This window comes from Peromyscus californicus, unplaced genomic scaffold (genome assembly GCF_007827085.1).
Source record: "Peromyscus californicus insignis strain IS unplaced genomic scaffold, ASM782708v3 Scaffold_15__1_contigs__length_86483966, whole genome shotgun sequence".
NCBI classification, from domain to species: Eukaryota; Metazoa; Chordata; class Mammalia; order Rodentia; family Cricetidae; genus Peromyscus; species Peromyscus californicus.
In genome coordinates, this window is record NW_026294447.1 from 62,170,624 (window position 1) to 62,194,115 (window position 23,492).

A 23,492-nucleotide genomic window follows, 5' to 3' on the forward strand; every position below is an offset into this window, starting at 1 on the left:
ACACAGACAGCTAATTTTGAACTTCAGAACAAATTCAAAGCAGACTAAACTGCCCCTGCAGAAAATATTTAAAAGACTAATTCCCAAGTGTTGTTTATTGCTAAATCAAGGCCTGGCTGTTTACATTGAGACACAGTTTCTTGCAGTAGCTCCCTTTCTGCATATGTCCTGATGGCTCAAGGTTCAGTCACTTGTTTACTGTCTGGGATCCCTCACCAACTTAGAGCTACATGCATGGGTCATTGCGACATTACTAGCCTAAGAAAAACTACATGACTTATCTTGGATTATGAGAATTGGTTGGACTATGAAAATGTAACATAATTGTCCAGAGTTTGACTATGAGGCAGCGGCGGTGGCGGCGGTGTGGGGAGACGGCTGGGGAAAGTTGGGTGAAAGAACTGCTGCCATGAAGGAAGAGAGAGCTATGTGAAGGAACTGTGGAAAGAGCAGGCAGTGTGCGTGTGTGTGTGTGTGTGTGTGTGTGTGTGTGTGTGTGTTAGAGTGTGAGTGTGTGTGCGTGTGTGTGTGTGTGTGTGTGTGTGTGTGTGTGTGTGTGTTAGAGTGTGTGTTAGAGTGTGAGTGTGTGTGTGTGTGCGTGTGTGTTAGAGTGTGAGTGTGTGTGTTAGAGTGTGAGTGTGTGTGTTAGAGAGAGTATGTGTTAGAGTGTGAGTGTGTGTGTGTGCAGAAGGAGCTGAGGCAGGAGAGAGAGCAAGAAAGATTTTCAAAGAGAAGAGGGGGCTGTGTAAGTGTGTGTGGAAAATGTATATAAAGAGATGTAACTGTGTGGAGACAGGTATTTTCAGAGAGGGGATTTCTCAAGTTGAAGTAAAAGAGAAAGTTATCACCAGAACGCATGTGTGTTTCCTTATTATTTACTCCTCAGATAGAAAAAGTCTAGCCCTCAGATATGTAAGAATTTTTCCTAAGCCCTGGCTGCCTTCGTGGACTTTCTTGCATTACCCTGGTGGTAGTTGGGGGCTGCCCCCCCCCAAAGCTACCGATACTTGTTGCCAAGAGCCTCTGTGCGTCAGGAGGGAGCTGGGTCCAGGTTCCAGTGGTACCCTGGAAACAATGAATACCAGCAGGGTGTCAGCGGGCAGTTGGGGGTTGCAGAAAACCCCTGGCCTTGCTCTAGTAATATGGATTCGCTGCAGACTGCTGAAAGGCCACTTGGGTGAAAGCAACTTCTGATGATGGGCCAAGCCCCCAGCTCAGCCTCCAGGTCAACTGCTCTCTCTTGTCCCTACTCTGTATGCCATGCTCCATCCTAGCACTGATGACCAGCTGGCAGGAGGGGTGTCTTATCATGAACTCAGAGCCCCAATTTCTTCTTCTGTATCCATCGAGATCTCCGGCCATGGGTGTGGACAAACACGTGAGAAGTGGCAGTCTCTCTAAGATGAAGCTCAGCTCTGGTTTCTGGAGTTACGCAACAGAGATGGGGACTGAAGTGCGGGGGAGGGGAGCAAGCATCGGCATAAACGAGGACACCAGAGCTAAAGACCTCGGCACACTGGACCACTGGGTGCATCATTCCTTTTATTGCTCAGCAGGGGGTGGCTGAATGGGACTGTCTGTGTAGGCTGCAATCAGTTCATGAGGTGCTCAGGAGCCAGAGCAAAGGGCTCGTACACAGCTGGGAAAAGGGTCGACACCGGCAGACAGGTAGACAGAGAGACACATACCAATAGGACGCTAACAGCAACCCCGCGTCCGCGACGTACTGGGTAACCCACGGTTATCACTGAGCGCAGTCAGCCACCGGTCAAACCCTTCTGCTACACATACTAGCCTAAAAGAAACTACGTGACTTATCTTGTGTGAGGAGAATGCATGGGGCGCTGAAAATGTAACGTAATTGTCCGGAGTTTGGCTGCGAGGCAGCAGCGGCGTGGAGTGGAGAGAGACGGCTGGGTGAACGTCATCACAGTCACCGTCCCAAAGCTTGCCATTAGTGAAACAGTCAACAAAGGAGGAAGTTCATGAGCAAGAAGGCAAGGGGCTTTCCCAGGACGCACCATATTCTGCCTGACAGGAAAACCGAACTCACCAGGAAACAGCAACAGTGGGGCAGAGATCACACCCAAAGCTGCTTCAACTCACAGACATGGGAACGGCCGAGGCAATGGTGCTCTCTCGGCATTGGGTGGCCTCTTGCGACTTACCCCACAAAGGCCAGCGGAGCTCTCCAGCTGTAACTTGCTGCCTTCGTGGCTTCCGAGGCTCGGAAGCAACTAGCGTTATTTTCGGTTTCGTACAGGAGGGCTGTGTGATGTGACAGACGCACTATTCATTTCTGCGCTGGTTTCAAGTCTGTGGATCAAGGTGGACAACATGTATTCCAGGGGAGGTTGCTTTCGCGGTGCCCAGCCCCTGGCTTTTAGCTTAGCTTGTCACTTGCACTGACTCTGACCTCTGGCCCTCACTTGGCCACAGGCCTGGATGCAGATTTGTCAACGGTGTCTTCAGTCTGTTCCAACAGTACTAGTTCTGTTCTTGCAGAGGACGCCACCATCGCTCTGGAACCGGGCCTGGCATTTGTCACCTCTGTCTCGGCTTCCTCCTCCTCCTCCTCTTCGGGAGAGAAGCTTTCTCGAGCATCAAAAAAGGTGATAGCTTCTTCCTGGGGTCTCTGCTCTGCGTGCCCTTCCTCACCTTCAGTGCTTCTGCTCTTCTTGGTGGGCGAAGAGGAGAATCCTAACTTGGGAAACCGGAACCAGCCTGCCTTCTCCTGTTTCCTGGGCAGGTCAGGGTCCAGCCGAGCTGCAGGCTGCACGTGGACTGGAGCAGGTCTTTGGGCGGTGTCTCTGGAATCAGCAGCCGTCTCTTCCACAGAGGAGAAGCCAATGCTTGGAAGCCAGGACCACAACAGGCTGGCCTTTTTACCTTCTGACTTCTGTTTTGTAGCCATCTCAGGGGTCTTTACCTCCTGGCTGTCCTCGGGAAATTCAAGAATCTCGGCTGGCTCTTCATCAGAGGTGCTGTCTGCAAGCTGGGGCCCAGGGGGCACCTCAGGTGACAGTGGTGGCATGCCAACACTGGAAGAGATCATTTCAAATGGTTCGCCGGCATCAGGAGGGATATCGCCAGCAGCTGGCAGGGGAACTCTACCCAAGCCCTCTTGCACCTGCGAGTCGGGAGCCACAGTATACACACTAGGCTGCACAGGGGTTTCTGGGATTTTCACTTTCAGCAAAGAAAACCCATAAGAAGGAGTCTGAACTGTAGAAGCAGGAATCTCTGACTCCCGCACAATCTGAGTGGAAAAGGCTCCGTGTGCTGAGGAATCCGCACCCTCTCGTTCCACCCTGCTGCAGATCATGACTTCTTGACTCTCGCCTTGAGACCCCTGAATGTGCACTCTGACCTTAGAAATTGGGGATGCTTCCAAGGACTGCTCAAGGCTTGCTGGTGGCGCTCTGGCATCCTCAGCTCCTGTTTTTAGAATGCTAGCTTCCCAAAGCCCAGGGCTGTCTTCATGTACGGTACTGCCAATGCTGGCCTCTGTACATTGCACCTCCCTCACCACAGGGAAGAATACATCAGCCTCGGAGCTGGAGGCTTGGAAGGAGAACTTGGGCACCTTTAGTTTGGGGAATGTTACAGTCAACACAGAATCCTCCCAGAGCTGACTTGTGCTCACCACAGAGACCTGGGATGGCATCTCAGTGAGGGAAGCCTTCAGCCTCAGAGGCCCTTGCGGCTGGGAAGGCCTGCTTCCTGTTCCAGCCTCTGCCTCAGCAAGAATGTTTCCTCCTATTCCTTCTGGAGGAAGTTGGGGTTCTGAGACTCTCACACCAGACATCTCAAGGGAGAAGGAGTCCTTAGCTGGATGGTTCCCTAACTCAGGGGTGGACAGACGTGTCTCGGACATCCCAGCAATGGAGCTGTGCAGCCTAGAGCCTGTTCCACGGAGATCACGTTTTACAACATCTGCATACGTCGGGCTTTCTGGGGTCTTCACACTGGTCCCTTCCTCTGGGGACCCCAGGGAGACATGTGCTCCTACCTTCGGCTCAGGCACGTGGGACAGTTGCACAGTGGGTACTGCCACTTCTGCCTCTGAGGGTATGCTGACACCAGGAGTCTGTGTCTGAGTAGCTTCCTCTTCTCCAGCCCCATCTCGCTCCTTGGATGAAGAGCGCCTAAAACCAGGAACTCGGAACTTGGGCATTTTGAACCAGCGCTCATGCGAGCCTGTTGACATCTCCTTTGCTGTGGGATCCATCTCAGGGCTTTCCGTGGTGGAGGCATTATCTCTTTGTCTACAGGATGGCTGCAGGTCTCCAGTTATAGATGCTGTCAGTTCCCCAAGGGGCTCACTTGCAGACACACCCACAAACATATGACTCTTGCTGTCACCTCTGACATCCAGGTCAGTCACCCCTGCTGTCATGGAGGGGGAGATGACACAGGGCTCTGTACTGACATCTGTTGAATGAGTGCTCCCAACATGCGTGTCACTGACAGTGGTTTCTATGACTACCAAGTCAACTCCAGCTGTGGTACCAGTAAGTGAAGGCTTCACATCTCCATGGAGCAGGCCAGCCCGCCCCTTAGAACCCTTTATCTTGGGTAGTGCAAGTCGTGGCATGGAAAAGCTCAGTTTCCGGGTTCTTCCCTTCTCTGTTTCCTTCTCGACAGATGCAGGCTGGTGTGACTCCACTGGGTAAGCACAGGTCCCAACCTGAGTGTCCGTTTCAATCATAGAGAAACCTAAACCAGTTACGGGGTCCACCTGAAGGGACTCAGAATCACTTGCAGACCCTCCTTCCTTTTTTGGGGACCAGTTGAATGGAGGGAGTTTGATGCGTGGTAATTTGAAGGAACTTCCCTTTCCTTCATGATCAGATCCTTCAACTGGCGATGTCATGGCAAAGTCAATGGAGGATTCATCCAAAGCAGGAGAAACAGGGGGATCTGAAGATGGAACTAGGGAGCCTAAAGAATTGGACACTGCAAGAGGACTAGAGGAGGAAGGAACACCATGCTCAGACAGAGACAAATCATGTTCTGCTGATGATGGAAGGGAAACTACAAATTTGGGTTTATAGAACTTAGGAAACAAAATCTGAGCTTTAAAAGAGGTAACAGAATGATCAAAAGAGTCATGAGACTGAACAAAGTTACCTGAGGAAGGACAAACAGGTGAACGAACACTAGACAGGGATACCTCAAACTCAGGGCTGCTCAGCTCTCCCGTGGGACCCTTCACGTCCACTTTGGGGCCCTTCAGGTCCACGTGCGGGCCCGTGAGGTCCACCTTGGGCATCTTCAGGCTGGGCATCTGCACCTTGGGCAGGTGGCCCTTCAGGCCGGCCCCAGCGGCAGCCTGTGCGGGCAGCTCTCCCTCGGGCAGCTGGCCCTCGGGCAGCTTCACGCCCACCTGGCCGGCCTTGACCTCCAGCTCGGCGGAGGGCAGCTGAATGCTCAGGTCAGGGGTCTTGAGGTCGCCCTGCGCGGAGGGCAGGGCCACGTCCGCCTCCACCTTGGGCGCCGCCACCTCCAGCGAGGCCTCCACGGAGGGCCTGCCAGGCGCGGACACGCCGAAGGAGGGCATCTTGAACTTGGGCATCTTGAACTTGCTGTCTTTGGCGGCCACGTCCTTGTCGGCCAGGGCCAGGTCCCCCTCCAGCTTGGCACCCGGGGCCTGGATGTCCACCTCCACGCCGGGCAGGGCCACGTCCACCTCGGGGCCGCTCAGCTCCCCCTTGGCGCCCTTCACGTCCACTTTGGGGCCCTTCAGGTCCACGTGCGGGCCCTTGAGGTCCACCTTGGGCATCTTCAGGCTGGGCATCTGCACCTTGGGCAGGTGGCCCTTCAGGCCGGCCCCAGCGGCAGCCTGTGCGGGCAGCTCTCCCTCGGGCAGCTGGCCCTCGGGCAGCTTCACGCCCACCTGGCCGGCCTTGACCTCCAGCTCGGCGGAGGGCAGCTGAATGCTCAGGTCAGGGGTCTTGAGGTCGCCCTGCGCGGAGGGCAGGGCCACGTCCGCCTCCACCTTGGGCGCCGCCACCTCCAGCGAGGCCTCCACGGAGGGCCTGCCAGGCGCGGACACGCCGAAGGAGGGCATCTTGAACTTGGGCATCTTGAACTTGCTGTCTTTGGCGGCCACGTCCTTGTCGGCCAGGGCCAGGTCCCCCTCCAGCTTGGCACCCGGGGCCTGGATGTCCACCTCCACGCCGGGCAGGGCCACGTCCACCTCGGGGATGCTCAGCTCCCCCTTGGGGCCCTTCACGTCCACTTTGGGGCCCTTCAGGTCCACGTGCGGGCCCTTGAGGTCCACCTTGGGCATCTTCAGGCTGGGCATCTGCACCTTGGGCAGGTGGCCCTTCAGGCCGGCCCCAGCGGCAGCCTGTGCGGGCAGCTCTCCCTCGGGCAGCTGGCCCTCGGGCAGCTTCACGCCCACCTGGCCGGCCTTGACCTCCAGCTCGGCGGAGGGCAGCTGAATGCTCAGGTCAGGGGTCTTGAGGTCGCCCTGCGCGGAGGGCAGGGCCACGTCCGCCTCCACCTTGGGCGCCGCCACCTCCAGCGAGGCCTCCACGGAGGGCCTGCCAGGCGCGGACACGCCGAAGGAGGGCATCTTGAACTTGGGCATCTTGAACTTGCTGTCTTTGGCGGCCACGTCCTTGTCGGCCAGGGCCAGGTCCCCCTCCAGCTTGGCACCCGGGGCCTGGATGTCCACCTCCACGCCGGGCAGGGCCACGTCCACCTCGGGTCCGCTCAGCTCGCCCTTGGGGCCCTTCACGTCCACTTTGGGGCCCTTCAGGTCCACGTGCGGGCCCTTGAGGTCCACCTTGGGCATCTTCAGGCTGGGCATCTGCACCTTGGGCAGGTGGCCCTTCAGGCCGGCCCCAGCGGCAGCCTGTGCGGGCAGCTCTCCCTCGGGCAGCTGGCCCTCGGGCAGCTTCACGCCCACCTGGCCGGCCTTGACCTCCAGCTCGGCGGAGGGCAGCTGAATGCTCAGGTCAGGGGTCTTGAGGTCGCCCTGCGCGGAGGGCAGGGCCACGTCCGCCTCCACCTTGGGCGCCGCCACCTCCAGCGAGGCCTCCACGGAGGGCCTGCCAGGCGCGGACACGCCGAAGGAGGGCATCTTGAACTTGGGCATCTTGAACTTGCTGTCTTTGGCGGCCACGTCCTTGTCGGCCAGGGCCAGGTCCCCCTCCAGCTTGGCACCCGGGGCCTGGATGTCCACCTCCACGCCGGGCAGGGCCACGTCCACCTCGGGGCCGCTCAGCTCCCCCTTGGGGCCCTTCACGTCCACTTTGGGGCCCTTCAGGTCCACGTGCGGGCCCTTGAGGTCCACCTTGGGCATCTTCAGGCTGGGCATCTGCACCTTGGGCAGGTGGCCCTTCAGGCCGGCCCCAGCGGCAGCCTGTGCGGGCAGCTCTCCCTCGGGCAGCTGGCCCTCGGGCAGCTTCACGCCCACCTGGCCGGCCTTGACCTCCAGCTCGGCGGAGGGCAGCTGAATGCTCAGGTCAGGGGTCTTGAGGTCGCCCTGCGCGGAGGGCAGGGCCACGTCCGCCTCCACCTTGGGCGCCGCCACCTCCAGCGAGGCCTCCACGGAGGGCCTGCCAGGCGCGGACACGCCGAAGGAGGGCATCTTGAACTTGGGCATCTTGAACTTGCTGTCTTTGGCGGCCACGTCCTTGTCGGCCAGGGCCAGGTCCCCCTCCAGCTTGGCACCCGGGGCCTGGATGTCCACCTCCACGCCGGGCAGGGCCACGTCCACCTCGGGGCCGCTCAGCTCCCCCTTGGCGCCCTTCACGTCCACTTTGGGGCCCTTCAGGTCCACGTGCGGGCCCTTGAGGTCCACCTTGGGCATCTTCAGGCTGGGCATCTGCACCTTGGGCAGGTGGCCCTTCAGGCCGGCCCCAGCGGCAGCCTGTGCGGGCAGCTCTCCCTCGGGCAGCTGGCCCTCGGGCAGCTTCACGCCCACCTGGCCGGCCTTGACCTCCAGCTCGGCGGAGGGCAGCTGAATGCTCAGGTCAGGGGTCTTGAGGTCGCCCTGCGCGGAGGGCAGGGCCACGTCCGCCTCCACCTTGGGCGCCGCCACCTCCAGCGAGGCCTCCACGGAGGGCCTGCCAGGCGCGGACACGCCGAAGGAGGGCATCTTGAACTTGGGCATCTTGAACTTGCTGTCTTTGGCGGCCACGTCCTTGTCGGCCAGGGCCAGGTCCCCCTCCAGCTTGGCACCCGGGGCCTGGATGTCCACCTCCACGCCGGGCAGGGCCACGTCCACCTCGGGGCCGCTCAGCTCCCCCTTGGCGCCCTTCACGTCCACTTTGGGGCCCTTCAGGTCCACGTGCGGGCCCTTGAGGTCCACCTTGGGCATCTTCAGGCTGGGCATCTGCACCTTGGGCAGGTGGCCCTTCAGGCCGGCCCCAGCGGCAGCCTGTGCGGGCAGCTCTCCCTCGGGCAGCTGGCCCTCGGGCAGCTTCACGCCCACCTGGCCGGCCTTGACCTCCAGCTCGGCGGAGGGCAGCTGAATGCTCAGGTCAGGGGTCTTGAGGTCGCCCTGCGCGGAGGGCAGGGCCACGTCCGCCTCCACCTTGGGCGCCGCCACCTCCAGCGAGGCCTCCACGGAGGGCCTGCCAGGCGCGGACACGCCGAAGGAGGGCATCTTGAACTTGGGCATCTTGAACTTGCTGTCTTTGGCGGCCACGTCCTTGTCGGCCAGGGCCAGGTCCCCCTCCAGCTTGGCACCCGGGGCCTGGATGTCCACCTCCACGCCGGGCAGGGCCACGTCCACCTCGGGGCCGCTCAGCTCCCCCTTGGCGCCCTTCACGTCCACTTTGGGGCCCTTCAGGTCCACGTGCGGGCCCTTGAGGTCCACCTTGGGCATCTTCAGGCTGGGCATCTGCACCTTGGGCAGGTGGCCCTTCAGGCCGGCCCCAGCGGCAGCCTGTGCGGGCAGCTCTCCCTCGGGCAGCTGGCCCTCGGGCAGCTTCACGCCCACCTGGCCGGCCTTGACCTCCAGCTCGGCGGAGGGCAGCTGAATGCTCAGGTCAGGGGTCTTGAGGTCGCCCTGCGCGGAGGGCAGGGCCACGTCCGCCTCCACCTTGGGCGCCGCCACCTCCAGCGAGGCCTCCACGGAGGGCCTGCCAGGCGCGGACACGCCGAAGGAGGGCATCTTGAACTTGGGCATCTTGAACTTGCTGTCTTTGGCGGCCACGTCCTTGTCGGCCAGGGCCAGGTCCCCCTCCAGCTTGGCACCCGGGGCCTGGATGTCCACCTCCACGCCGGGCAGGGCCACGTCCACCTCGGGGATGCTCAGCTCCCCCTTGGGGCCCTTCACGTCCACTTTGGGGCCCTTCAGGTCCACGTGCGGGCCCTTGAGGTCCACCTTGGGCATCTTCAGGCTGGGCATCTGCACCTTGGGCAGGTGGCCCTTCAGGCCGGCCCCAGCGGCAGCCTGTGCGGGCAGCTCTCCCTCGGGCAGCTGGCCCTCGGGCAGCTTCACGCCCACCTGGCCGGCCTTGACCTCCAGCTCGGCGGAGGGCAGCTGAATGCTCAGGTCAGGGGTCTTGAGGTCGCCCTGCGCGGAGGGCAGGGCCACGTCCGCCTCCACCTTGGGCGCCGCCACCTCCAGCGAGGCCTCCACGGAGGGCCTGCCAGGCGCGGACACGCCGAAGGAGGGCATCTTGAACTTGGGCATCTTGAACTTGCTGTCTTTGGCGGCCACGTCCTTGTCGGCCAGGGCCAGGTCCCCCTCCAGCTTGGCACCCGGGGCCTGGATGTCCACCTCCACGCCGGGCAGGGCCACGTCCACCTCGGGGCCGCTCAGCTCCCCCTTGGCGCCCTTCACGTCCACTTTGGGGCCCTTCAGGTCCACGTGCGGGCCCTTGAGGTCCACCTTGGGCATCTTCAGGCTGGGCATCTGCACCTTGGGCAGGTGGCCCTTCAGGCCGGCCCCAGCGGCAGCCTGTGCGGGCAGCTCTCCCTCGGGCAGCTGGCCCTCGGGCAGCTTCACGCCCACCTGGCCGGCCTTGACCTCCAGCTCGGCGGAGGGCAGCTGAATGCTCAGGTCAGGGGTCTTGAGGTCGCCCTGCGCGGAGGGCAGGGCCACGTCCGCCTCCACCTTGGGCGCCGCCACCTCCAGCGAGGCCTCCACGGAGGGCCTGCCAGGCGCGGACACGCCGAAGGAGGGCATCTTGAACTTGGGCATCTTGAACTTGCTGTCTTTGGCGGCCACGTCCTTGTCGGCCAGGGCCAGGTCCCCCTCCAGCTTGGCACCCGGGGCCTGGATGTCCACCTCCACGCCGGGCAGGGCCACGTCCACCTCGGGGCCGCTCAGCTCCCCCTTGGCGCCCTTCACGTCCACTTTGGGGCCCTTCAGGTCCACGTGCGGGCCCTTGAGGTCCACCTTGGGCATCTTCAGGCTGGGCATCTGCACCTTGGGCAGGTGGCCCTTCAGGCCGGCCCCAGCGGCAGCCTGTGCGGGCAGCTCTCCCTCGGGCAGCTGGCCCTCGGGCAGCTTCACGCCCACCTGGCCGGCCTTGACCTCCAGCTCGGCGGAGGGCAGCTGAATGCTCAGGTCAGGGGTCTTGAGGTCGCCCTGCGCGGAGGGCAGGGCCACGTCCGCCTCCACCTTGGGCGCCGCCACCTCCAGCGAGGCCTCCACGGAGGGCCTGCCAGGCGCGGACACGCCGAAGGAGGGCATCTTGAACTTGGGCATCTTGAACTTGCTGTCTTTGGCGGCCACGTCCTTGTCGGCCAGGGCCAGGTCCCCCTCCAGCTTGGCACCCGGGGCCTGGATGTCCACCTCCACGCCGGGCAGGGCCACGTCCACCTCGGGGCCGCTCAGCTCCCCCTTGGGGCCCTTCACGTCCACTTTGGGGCCCTTCAGGTCCACGTGCGGGCCCTTGAGGTCCACCTTGGGCATCTTCAGGCTGGGCATCTGCACCTTGGGCAGGTGGCCCTTCAGGCCGGCCCCAGCGGCAGCCTGTGCGGGCAGCTCTCCCTCGGGCAGCTGGCCCTCGGGCAGCTTCACGCCCACCTGGCCGGCCTTGACCTCCAGCTCGGCGGAGGGCAGCTGAATGCTCAGGTCAGGGGTCTTGAGGTCGCCCTGCGCGGAGGGCAGGGCCACGTCCGCCTCCACCTTGGGCGCCGCCACCTCCAGCGAGGCCTCCACGGAGGGCCTGCCAGGCGCGGACACGCCGAAGGAGGGCATCTTGAACTTGGGCATCTTGAACTTGCTGTCTTTGGCGGCCACGTCCTTGTCGGCCAGGGCCAGGTCCCCCTCCAGCTTGGCACCCGGGGCCTGGATGTCCACCTCCACGCCGGGCAGGGCCACGTCCACCTCGGGGCCGCTCAGCTCCCCCTTGGCGCCCTTCACGTCCACTTTGGGGCCCTTCAGGTCCACGTGCGGGCCCTTGAGGTCCACCTTGGGCATCTTCAGGCTGGGCATCTGCACCTTGGGCAGGTGGCCCTTCAGGCCGGCCCCAGCGGCAGCCTGTGCGGGCAGCTCTCCCTCGGGCAGCTGGCCCTCGGGCAGCTTCACGCCCACCTGGCCGGCCTTGACCTCCAGCTCGGCGGAGGGCAGCTGAATGCTCAGGTCAGGGGTCTTGAGGTCGCCCTGCGCGGAGGGCAGGGCCACGTCCGCCTCCACCTTGGGCGCCGCCACCTCCAGCGAGGCCTCCACGGAGGGCCTGCCAGGCGCGGACACGCCGAAGGAGGGCATCTTGAACTTGGGCATCTTGAACTTGCTGTCTTTGGCGGCCACGTCCTTGTCGGCCAGGGCCAGGTCCCCCTCCAGCTTGGCACCCGGGGCCTGGATGTCCACCTCCACGCCGGGCAGGGCCACGTCCACCTCGGGGCCGCTCAGCTCCCCCTTGGCGCCCTTCACGTCCACTTTGGGGCCCTTCAGGTCCACGTGCGGGCCCTTGAGGTCCACCTTGGGCATCTTCAGGCTGGGCATCTGCACCTTGGGCAGGTGGCCCTTCAGGCCGGCCCCAGCGGCAGCCTGTGCGGGCAGCTCTCCCTCGGGCAGCTGGCCCTCGGGCAGCTTCACGCCCACCTGGCCGGCCTTGACCTCCAGCTCGGCGGAGGGCAGCTGAATGCTCAGGTCAGGGGTCTTGAGGTCGCCCTGCGCGGAGGGCAGGGCCACGTCCGCCTCCACCTTGGGCGCCGCCACCTCCAGCGAGGCCTCCACGGAGGGCCTGCCAGGCGCGGACACGCCGAAGGAGGGCATCTTGAACTTGGGCATCTTGAACTTGCTGTCTTTGGCGGCCACGTCCTTGTCGGCCAGGGCCAGGTCCCCCTCCAGCTTGGCACCCGGGGCCTGGATGTCCACCTCCACGCCGGGCAGGGCCACGTCCACCTCGGGGATGCTCAGCTCCCCCTTGGGGCCCTTCACGTCCACTTTGGGGCCCTTCAGGTCCACGTGCGGGCCCTTGAGGTCCACCTTGGGCATCTTCAGGCTGGGCATCTGCACCTTGGGCAGGTGGCCCTTCAGGCCGGCCCCAGCGGCAGCCTGTGCGGGCAGCTCTCCCTCGGGCAGCTGGCCCTCGGGCAGCTTCACGCCCACCTGGCCGGCCTTGACCTCCAGCTCGGCGGAGGGCAGCTGAATGCTCAGGTCAGGGGTCTTGAGGTCGCCCTGCGCGGAGGGCAGGGCCACGTCCGCCTCCACCTTGGGCGCCGCCACCTCCAGCGAGGCCTCCACGGAGGGCCTGCCAGGCGCGGACACGCCGAAGGAGGGCATCTTGAACTTGGGCATCTTGAACTTGCTGTCTTTGGCGGCCACGTCCTTGTCGGCCAGGGCCAGGTCCCCCTCCAGCTTGGCACCCGGGGCCTGGATGTCCACCTCCACGCCGGGCAGGGCCACGTCCACCTCGGGGCCGCTCAGCTCCCCCTTGGCGCCCTTCACGTCCACTTTGGGGCCCTTCAGGTCCACGTGCGGGCCCTTGAGGTCCACCTTGGGCATCTTCAGGCTGGGCATCTGCACCTTGGGCAGGTGGCCCTTCAGGCCGGCCCCAGCGGCAGCCTGTGCGGGCAGCTCTCCCTCGGGCAGCTGGCCCTCGGGCAGCTTCACGCCCACCTGGCCGGCCTTGACCTCCAGCTCGGCGGAGGGCAGCTGAATGCTCAGGTCAGGGGTCTTGAGGTCGCCCTGCGCGGAGGGCAGGGCCACGTCCGCCTCCACCTTGGGCGCCGCCACCTCCAGCGAGGCCTCCACGGAGGGCCTGCCAGGCGCGGACACGCCGAAGGAGGGCATCTTGAACTTGGGCATCTTGAACTTGCTGTCTTTGGCGGCCACGTCCTTGTCGGCCAGGGCCAGGTCCCCCTCCAGCTTGGCACCCGGGGCCTGGATGTCCACCTCCACGCCGGGCAGGGCCACGTCCACCTCGGGGATGCTCAGCTCCCCCTTGGGGCCCTTCACGTCCACTTTGGGGCCCTTCAGGTCCACGTGCGGGCCCTTGAGGTCCACCTTGGGCATCTTCAGGCTGGGCATCTGCACCTTGGGCAGGTGGCCCTTCAGGCCGGCCCCAGCGGCAGCCTGTGCGGGCAGCTCTCCCTCGGGCAGCTGGCCCTCGGGCAGCTTCACGCCCACCTGGCCGGCCTTGACCTCCAGCTCGGCGGAGGGCAGCTGAATGCTCAGGTCAGGGGTCTTGAGGTCGCCCTGCGCGGAGGGCAGGGCCACGTCCGCCTCCACCTTGGGCGCCGCCACCTCCAGCGAGGCCTCCACGGAGGGCCTGCCAGGCGCGGACACGCCGAAGGAGGGCATCTTGAACTTGGGCATCTTGAACTTGCTGTCTTTGGCGGCCACGTCCTTGTCGGCCAGGGCCAGGTCCCCCTCCAGCTTGGCACCCGGGGCCTGGATGTCCACCTCCACGCCGGGCAGGGCCACGTCCACCTCGGGGATGCTCAGCTCCCCCTTGGCGCCCTTCACGTCCACTTTGGGGCCCTTCAGGTCCACGTGCGGGCCCTTGAGGTCCACCTTGGGCATCTTCAGGCTGGGCATCTGCACCTTGGGCAGGTGGCCCTTCAGGCCGGCCCCAGCGGCAGCCTGTGCGGGCAGCTCTCCCTCGGGCAGCTGGCCCTCGGGCAGCTTCACGCCCACCTGGCCGGCCTTGACCTCCAGCTCGGCGGAGGGCAGCTGAATGCTCAGGTCAGGGGTCTTGAGGTCGCCCTGCGCGGAGGGCAGGGCCACGTCCGCCTCCACCTTGGGCGCCGCCACCTCCAGCGAGGCCTCCACGGAGGGCCTGCCAGGCGCGGACACGCCGAAGGAGGGCATCTTGAACTTGGGCATCTTGAACTTGCTGTCTTTGGCGGCCACGTCCTTGTCGGCCAGGGCCAGGTCCCCCTCCAGCTTGGCACCCGGGGCCTGGATGTCCACCTCCACGCCGGGCAGGGCCACGTCCACCTCGGGGCCGCTCAGCTCCCCCTTGGCGCCCTTCACGTCCACTTTGGGGCCCTTCAGGTCCACGTGCGGGCCCTTGAGGTCCACCTTGGGCATCTTCAGGCTGGGCATCTGCACCTTGGGCAGGTGGCCCTTCAGGCCGGCCCCAGCGGCAGCCTGTGCGGGCAGCTCTCCCTCGGGCAGCTGGCCCTCGGGCAGCTTCACGCCCACCTGGCCGGCCTTGACCTCCAGCTCGGCGGAGGGCAGCTGAATGCTCAGGTCAGGGGTCTTGAGGTCGCCCTGCGCGGAGGGCAGGGCCACGTCCGCCTCCACCTTGGGCGCCGCCACCTCCAGCGAGGCCTCCACGGAGGGCCTGCCAGGCGCGGACACGCCGAAGGAGGGCATCTTGAACTTGGGCATCTTGAACTTGCTGTCTTTGGCGGCCACGTCCTTGTCGGCCAGGGCCAGGTCCCCCTCCAGCTTGGCACCCGGGGCCTGGATGTCCACCTCCACGCCGGGCAGGGCCACGTCCACCTCGGGGATGCTCAGCTCCCCCTTGGCGCCCTTCACGTCCACTTTGGGGCCCTTCAGGTCCACGTGCGGGCCCTTGAGGTCCACCTTGGGCATCTTCAGGCTGGGCATCTGCACCTTGGGCAGGTGGCCCTTCAGGCCGGCCCCAGCGGCAGCCTGTGCGGGCAGCTCTCCCTCGGGCAGCTGGCCCTCGGGCAGCTTCACGCCCACCTGGCCGGCCTTGACCTCCAGCTCGGCGGAGGGCAGCTGAATGCTCAGGTCAGGGGTCTTGAGGTCGCCCTGCGCGGAGGGCAGGGCCACGTCCGCCTCCACCTTGGGCGCCGCCACCTCCAGCGAGGCCTCCACGGAGGGCCTGCCAGGCGCGGACACGCCGAAGGAGGGCATCTTGAACTTGGGCATCTTGAACTTGCTGTCTTTGGCGGCCACGTCCTTGTCGGCCAGGGCCAGGTCCCCCTCCAGCTTGGCACCCGGGGCCTGGATGTCCACCTCCACGCCGGGCAGGGCCACGTCCACCTCGGGGCCGCTCAGCTCCCCCTTGGCGCCCTTCACGTCCACTTTGGGGCCCTTCAGGTCCACGTGCGGGCCCTTGAGGTCCACCTTGGGCATCTTCAGGCTGGGCATCTGCACCTTGGGCAGGTGGCCCTTCAGGCCGGCCCCAGCGGCAGCCTGTGCGGGCAGCTCTCCCTCGGGCAGCTGGCCCTCGGGCAGCTTCACGCCCACCTGGCCGGCCTTGACCTCCAGCTCGGCGGAGGGCAGCTGAATGCTCAGGTCAGGGGTCTTGAGGTCGCCCTGCGCGGAGGGCAGGGCCACGTCCGCCTCCACCTTGGGCGCCGCCACCTCCAGCGAGGCCTCCACGGAGGGCCTGCCAGGCGCGGACACGCCGAAGGAGGGCATCTTGAACTTGGGCATCTTGAACTTGCTGTCTTTGGCGGCCACGTCCTTGTCGGCCAGGGCCAGGTCCCCCTCCAGCTTGGCACCCGGGGCCTGGATGTCCACCTCCACGCCGGGCAGGGCCACGTCCACCTCGGGGCCGCTCAGCTCCCCCTTGGCGCCCTTCACGTCCACTTTGGGGCCCTTCAGGTCCACGTGCGGGCCCTTGAGGTCCACCTTGGGCATCTTCAGGCTGGGCATCTGCACCTTGGGCAGGTGGCCCTTCAGGCCGGCCCCAGCGGCAGCCTGTGCGGGCAGCTCTCCCTCGGGCAGCTGGCCCTCGGGCAGCTTCACGCCCACCTGGCCGGCCTTGACCTCCAGCTCGGCGGAGGGCAGCTGAATGCTCAGGTCAGGGGTCTTGAGGTCGCCCTGCGCGGAGGGCAGGGCCACGTCCGCCTCCACCTTGGGCGCCGCCACCTCCAGCGAGGCCTCCACGGAGGGCCTGCCAGGCGCGGACACGCCGAAGGAGGGCATCTTGAACTTGGGCATCTTGAACTTGCTGTCTTTGGCGGCCACGTCCTTGTCGGCCAGGGCCAGGTCCCCCTCCAGCTTGGCACCCGGGGCCTGGATGTCCACCTCCACGCCGGGCAGGGCCACGTCCACCTCGGGGCCGCTCAGCTCCCCCTTGGCGCCCTTCACGTCCACTTTGGGGCCCTTCAGGTCCACGTGCGGGCCCTTGAGGTCCACCTTGGGCATCTTCAGGCTGGGCATCTGCACCTTGGGCAGGTGGCCCTTCAGGCCGGCCCCAGCGGCAGCCTGTGCGGGCAGCTCTCCCTCGGGCAGCTGGCCCTCGGGCAGCTTCACGCCCACCTGGCCGGCCTTGACCTCCAGCTCGGCGGAGGGCAGCTGAATGCTCAGGTCAGGGGTCTTGAGGTCGCCCTGCGCGGAGGGCAGGGCCACGTCCGCCTCCACCTTGGGCGCCGCCACCTCCAGCGAGGCCTCCACGGAGGGCCTGCCAGGCGCGGACACGCCGAAGGAGGGCATCTTGAACTTGGGCATCTTGAACTTGCTGTCTTTGGCGGCCACGTCCTTGTCGGCCAGGGCCAGGTCCCCCTCCAGCTTGGCACCCGGGGCCTGGATGTCCACCTCCACGCCGGGCAGGGCCACGTCCACCTCGGGGCCGCTCAGCTCCCCCTTGGCGCCCTTCACGTCCACTTTGGGGCCCTTCAGGTCCACGTGCGGGCCCTTGAGGTCCACCTTGGGCATCTTCAGGCTGGGCATCTGCACCTTGGGCAGGTGGCCCTTCAGGCCGGCCCCAGCGGCAGCCTGTGCGGGCAGCTCTCCCTCGGGCAGCTGGCCCTCGGGCAGCTTCACGCCCACCTGGCCGGCCTTGACCTCCAGCTCGGCGGAGGGCAGCTGAATGCTCAGGTCAGGGGTCTTGAGGTCGCCCTGCGCGGAGGGCAGGGCCACGTCCGCCTCCACCTTGGGCGCCGCCACCTCCAGCGAGGCCTCCACGGAGGGCCTGCCAGGCGCGGACACGCCGAAGGAGGGCATCTTGAACTTGGGCATCTTGAACTTGCTGTCTTTGGCGGCCACGTCCTTGTCGGCCAGGGCCAGGTCCCCCTCCAGCTTGGCACCCGGGGCCTGGATGTCCACCTCCACGCCGGGCAGGGCCACGTCCACCTCGGGGATGCTCAGCTCCCCCTTGGCGCCCTTCACGTCCACTTTGGGGCCCTTCAGGTCCACGTGCGGGCCCTTGAGGTCCACCTTGGGCATCTTCAGGCTGGGCATCTGCACCTTGGGCAGGTGGCCCTTCAGGCCGGCCCCAGCGGCAGCCTGTGCGGGCAGCTCTCCCTCGGGCAGCTGGCCCTCGGGCAGCTTCACGCCCACCTGGCCGGCCTTGACCTCCAGCTCGGCGGAGGGCAGCTGAATGCTCAGGTCAGGGGTCTTGAGGTCGCCCTGCGCGGAGGGCAGGGCCACGTCCGCCTCCACCTTGGGCGCCGCCACCTCCAGCGAGGCCTCCACGGAGGGCCTGCCAGGCGCGGACACGCCGAAGGAGGGCATCTTGAACTTGGGCATCTTGAACTTGCTGTCTTTGGCGGCCACGTCCTTGTCGGCCAGGGCCAGGTCCCCCTCCAGCTTGGCACCCGGGGCCTGGATGTCCACCTCCACGCCGGGCAGGGCCACGTCCACCTCGGGGCCGCTCAGCTCCCCCTTGGCGCCCTTCACGTCCACTTTGGGGCCCTTCAGGTCCACGTGCGGGCCCTTGAGGTCCACCTTGGGCATCTTCAGGCTGGGCATCTGCACCTTGGGCAGGTGGCCCTTCAGGCCGGCCCCAGCGGCAGCCTGTGCGGGCAGCTCTCCCTCGGGCAGCTGGCCCTCGGGCAGCTTCACGCCCACCTGGCCGGCCTTGACCTCCAGCTCGGCGGAGGGCAGCTGAATGCTCAGGTCAGGGGTCTTGAGGTCGCCCTGCGCGGAGGGCAGGGCCACGTCCGCCTCCACCTTGGGCGCCGCCACCTCCAGCGAGGCCTCCACGGAGGGCCTGCCAGGCGCGGACACGCCGAAGGAGGGCATCTTGAACTTGGGCATCTTGAACTTGCTGTCTTTGGCGGCCACGTCCTTGTCGGCCAGGGCCAGGTCCCCCTCCAGCTTGGCACCCGGGGCCTGGATGTCCACCTCCACGCCGGGCAGGGCCACGTCCACCTCGGGGCCGCTCAGCTCCCCCTTGGCGCCCTTCACGTCCACTTTGGGGCCCTTCAGGTCCACGTGCGGGCCCTTGAGGTCCACCTTGGGCATCTTCAGGCTGGGCATCTGCACCTTGGGCAGGTGGCCCTTCAGGCCGGCCCCAGCGGCAGCCTGTGCGGGCAGCTCTCCCTCGGGCAGCTGGCCCTCGGGCAGCTTCACGCCCACCTGGCCGGCCTTGACCTCCAGCTCGGCGGAGGCCAGCTGAATGCTCAGGTCAGGGGTCTTGAGGTCGCCCTGCGCGGAGGGCAGGGCCACGTCCGCCTCCACCTTGGGCGCCGCCACCTCCAGCGAGGCCTCCACGGAGGGCCTGCCAGGCGCGGACACGCCGAAGGAGGGCATCTTGAACTTGGGCATCTTGAACTTGCTGTCTTTGGCGGCCACGTCCTTGTCGGCCAGGGCCAGGTCCCCCTCCAGCTTGGCACCCGGGGCCTGGATGTCCACCTCCACGCCGGGCAGGGCCACGTCCACCTCGGGGCCTCTCAGCTCCCCCTTGGGGCCCTTCACGTCCACTTTGGGGCCCTTCAGGTCCACGTGCGGGCTCTTGAGGTCCTCCTTGGGCATCTTCAGGCTGGGCATCTGCACCTTGGGCAGGTGGCCCTTCAGGCCGGCCCCAGCGGCAGCCTGTGCGGGCAGCTCTCCCTCGGGCAGCTGGCCCTCGGGCAGCTTCACGCCCACCTGGCCGGCCTTGACCTCCAGCTCGGCGGAGGGCAGCTGAATGCTCAGGTCAGGGGTCTTGAGGTCGCCCTGCGCGGAGGGCAGGGCCACGTCCGCCTCCACCTTGGGCGCCGCCACCTCCAGCGAGGCCTCCACGGAGGGCCTGCCAGGCGCGGACACGCCGAAGGAGGGCATCTTGAACTTGGGCATCTTGAACTTGCTGTCTTTGGCGGCCACGTCCTTGTCGGCCAGGGCCAGGTCCCCCTCCAGCTTGGCACCCGGGGCCTGGATGTCCACCTCCACGCCGGGCAGGGCCACGTCCACCTCGGGGCCGCTCAGCTCCCCCTTGGCGCCCTTCACGTCCACTTTGGGGCCCTTCAGGTCCACGTGCGGGCCCTTGAGGTCCACCTTGGGCATCTTCAGGCTGGGCATCTGCACCTTGGGCAGGTGGCCCTTCAGGCCGGCCCCAGCGGCAGCCTGTGCGGGCAGCTCTCCCTCGGGCAGCTGGCCCTCGGGCAGCTTCACGCCCACCTGGCCGGCCTTGACCTCCAGCTCGGCGGAGGGCAGCTGAATGCTCAGGTCAGGGGTCTTGAGGTCGCCCTGCGCGGAGGGCAGGGCCACGTCCGCCTCCACCTTGGGCGCCGCCACCTCCAGCGAGGCCTCCACGGAGGGCCTGCCAGGCGCGGACACGCCGAAGGAGGGCATCTTGAACTTGGGCATCTTGAACTTGCTGTCTTTGGCGGCCACGTCCTTGTCGGCCAGGGCCAGGTCCCCCTCCAGCTTGGCACCCGGGGCCTGGATGTCCACCTCCACGCCGGGCAGGGCCACGTCCACCTCGGGGCCGCTCAGCTCCCCCTTGGGGCCCTTCACGTCCACTTTGGGGCCCTTCAGGTCCACGTGCGGGCCCTTGAGGTCCACCTTGGGCATCTTCAGGCTGGGCATCTGCACCTTGGGCAGGTGGCCCTTCAGGCCGGCCCCAGCGGCAGCCTGTGCGGGCAGCTCTCCCTCGGGCAGCTGGCCCTCGGGCAGCTTCACGCCCACCTGGCCGGCCTTGACCTCCAGCTCGGCGGAGGGCAGCTGAATGCTCAGGTCAGGGGTCTTGAGGTCGCCCTGCGCGGAGGGCAGGGCCACGTCCGCCTCCACCTTGGGCGCCGCCACCTCCAGCGAGGCCTCCACGGAGGGCCTGCCAGGCGCCGACACTCCGAAGGATGGCATCTTGAACTTGGGCATCTTGAAATTTAATTCTCTTTTTGAACACTCTCCTTCTTCATTACTTTTTTGTTCCACTTCCATGGTCTTTGTTTTCACTCTATTTTCTGTTTTCTCTCTCTTGTCTCTGTCTTTTACACAGTCCCTGTGTTTTCTCTGTATGGCCTCTTTTATGTTTTCCTCATCCAGTGTTTCATAGTCCAATGTCTTCATTTCTTGTCTGTTTTTCACTGCTGTTTCCTCCCTTGTTGGAGACCATCCAAAGGATGGTATTCTGAATTTGGGCATCTTCAACCTTACATGCTCTGTCTGTGTTACCTGTTCTTTTTCTTCTCTTGCCTTCTCTTCATTTTTCCAACTTTCTCTCCCATCCTCTCTTCCTTTAGAGTGCACTGTTCCTCCTTGTGAGTCTACTTGTACCTGTATATTTTTCCCGTCCCTGTACCCTGATTCTTGCTGTACCGTGTCCCCTAGGACAACTTCTTTCATGTCTCTTTTTGTCTCTTTCTTCTTTTTTTGGGAAATCCCAGTTTCCGGGGTTTTCCCGTCGCATTGTGAAACCTGTGGGCTGCCTTGGTCAGGTTTGTCTTGCAGAGACAGTCTTGCAATGCCAATTTCCAGGCTCTCTACCTCTTCCCATTCGTCATCCCAGCTCCTTCCTGGGGCTGGCTCAGCTCTATGCTGGCCAAGTGTCTTCTCCTTTTCTTGTTTTGCCAACTGCTTCTTCTTTCTGTGATGTCTGTCTGTTTTCCCTCCCATTTCTCCAGGGCCTTCTCTGTCCACGTTGGGATGACTGGGTTTCGTAGGCTTCTGCACAGTTAGAGCAGACATGAATCCGGGTGCCGGAGTCTCATCCTCCTGTGGCTGGGACTCTTGCAGCTCCCCAGCACGATCCTGCCTGTCCTGGATCTCTCTGCCCACTTGCTCAGTTGTATTTGGGCCTTGCCCAGAGCTCATCCCAAGTCTCAGGTTCAGGAACCTCCTCCTTCGTCTTCCTGACCCTGACTTCTGCTCTCGGCTGTCAGCAGTCAGCTGGGCCTCTGTGTCTGTGCTTGTGGGGGACACATCACGTGTGTCCCTGTGCTCTGAGGCTTCTGAGGAACTGTGTGAGCGTCGGGGGCCTGTCCCCCGCTTGCTCCTTAAGGCTTGAAATTTTGGCCAGGAGAGTCTGTCCTGGGGCCGCCTCTGGCGACCATCCCTGGACTTAGAAATAAGTCTTTCTCGGTCTCCATCTGCCTCTAGCGTCTTTGTAGGGGTCTCCATGTATCCATCAGCACTGTCCTTGTCCTGGAACAGGAGAAGAAGCTGTTTGTTTTGGGCACAAGAGTCTGTACCATAGACACTGTTCACAGGAAGGGGGTCTCTAGTGCAGCTGAGGCTGCCTTAGATCTCACTGGGCACGACCTTACCTGTTTTTCCTGGCCTTTCAAGCCTCGCTGAGATTGCTGAATGGCTGACTCCTCTCCCTTGCTGGCAGAGAGTTTCCGTTTGATTCTGAACTGAACTTTGTATGGTTCTGAGTACTGAAGGATTTTAAGAGCATCTTCGTATTTCATGTGGTCAAAGAATATGGTTGCACTGAGAAGTTGATCCCCTAAAGGAAGAAGAAACTAGGTTCAGTGCCCCTGTCCCCACCAGAATAGATGTGGTCTGGGGGCTACACTGGCAAGGGGAAGCCCTTCAGCCTATGTCCCGCTCCCCAGTGGCACCTCAAACAACATGCGGGATATCAGGGCACAGTGGGCAGTCCCACCCTGGGGTGACTGAGCAAAGCCCTTGGGGCCATCCCGAGCCTGAGGTGAGGCCCACCCCTCAAGGTTTCTCCATTTCCCCCTCACCCTGGTGTTGATGGTGGAGCCCCCAGGGACGGGACAGTTGTGATACCTTCTTTCAGGCTGAATAGTTTGGCAGCAGAGGAGTCCTTCAGCACTTGCTTGACAAAGATCCCCTGGTCTCCTCCACCTGTGACAGTGTAGCCACTGGCTCCTGACTCTACCTCAGTCTTCAAGGTCACCTCTGTTGCCTCCTGCGTAGACTGAGGCAGAAGAAGGGTATGATGAGTGCTTGCCTATCTCATGTAGGCATTACTGTAGTGGCCAGTATCTCCCAAGGATGGTGATCTGTGCTGCCTGAGTAGAAGCTGGGGTACCATCCAAGTGGGCCAGGCTACTGGGTCTGGGGTTTAGAGAAAGCCCAGCTGCAGGAAGCCTCAGTTGGAATCAGGGGACAGTCTGTCTAGGCAGCCGAGTCTCCAGGGGAGAGGCTCTAGCCAGCCTTCCTTCTGCTGATCCTTCACTGGTTCATTACAAATGTGTGAAGCATTCATGCCATGTAAAGCACCAGGGCTGGATCCCAGGAGGGACACAAACACTGGGGACGTCTGCAGTCCCCCTGATCCTGCAAATGATGGCCACCCACTTTGCCCATCAAACTGAGGCTATCCAGGGAAGCACAGAGGCAAAATGACCCTTAATGGGTACCCAGCTGAACCCCTCCCACCTTCCTTGGCCAAGGCTCTTCCTCACCACAGCCTGGGTACCATTGTCCACAGTGCTGTCCGCTGCACATTGAAGTATGGCTGTACATACGCTAGTCAGGTGTCAGACTCTTTCCCATTAGAGGGTGGACACTAGCCTCTGCATCTGCCCCTCCCAGGCCTGAGGCACAGGCGCACTATCCCCAGGACACAGGGTATGCCTCTCCCTCCATCTCCTGGGGCTGAAGCCCTTGAGGAAGGGTTATCCCCCGACTCTCACTGGTATGGCACCTACCTCTGGGTGACTCATACTGGAGAAGGCTGTGGATTCTCCTGAATCCCTTTTCCACCAGGATCTCCGTCTGCCAGAGGAGCTGTGCCTGCCCTGGTTGTTTTCCTGCAGTCAAGGGGTTGGGAGTTACCACTTACTCTGCTAAGGAGACATGAGTGTCAGGGAGGCTCCGAGCAGGAGAACCCAGGATGCAGGAATACAGGAAGTCCGGGTGCGAGAGTACCGGGGAGCTAAGTACCTAGGACCTCACTGGGAAAGGCAATTCTCAGCCTCCTGTTTCCTCACTGAGGAACAGGTATGCCCCCACCCTGTAGCAACTGGAGGTACTTTAGAAGGGGGAAGACTTTCAAAGTACAAAATGAGTCTTCAGCGCAGAC

General features: G+C 63.9%; 1 protein-coding gene across 1 annotated transcript in view; it reads right to left on the reverse strand.

Annotated features, from left to right (window-relative positions):
* Positions 1–1,522: 1,522 nt before the first annotated feature.
* Positions 1,523–23,492, reverse strand: part of Ahnak2 (AHNAK nucleoprotein 2) — a 42,867-nt gene continuing 20,897 nt past the window's right edge. The window contains exons 4-9 of the mRNA XM_052738132.1: positions 23,119–23,220; positions 22,232–22,382; positions 21,757–21,941; positions 17,864–21,634; positions 9,194–17,368; positions 1,523–8,698 (exon numbers count right to left, since the gene is read on the reverse strand). Coding sequence (XP_052594092.1) covers positions 2,426–8,698; positions 9,194–17,368; positions 17,864–21,634; positions 21,757–21,941; positions 22,232–22,382; positions 23,119–23,220 — 18,657 coding nt within the window. The 3' untranslated portion in view covers positions 1,523–2,425. The remainder of the gene's footprint in view (positions 8,699–9,193; positions 17,369–17,863; positions 21,635–21,756; positions 21,942–22,231; positions 22,383–23,118; positions 23,221–23,492) is intronic.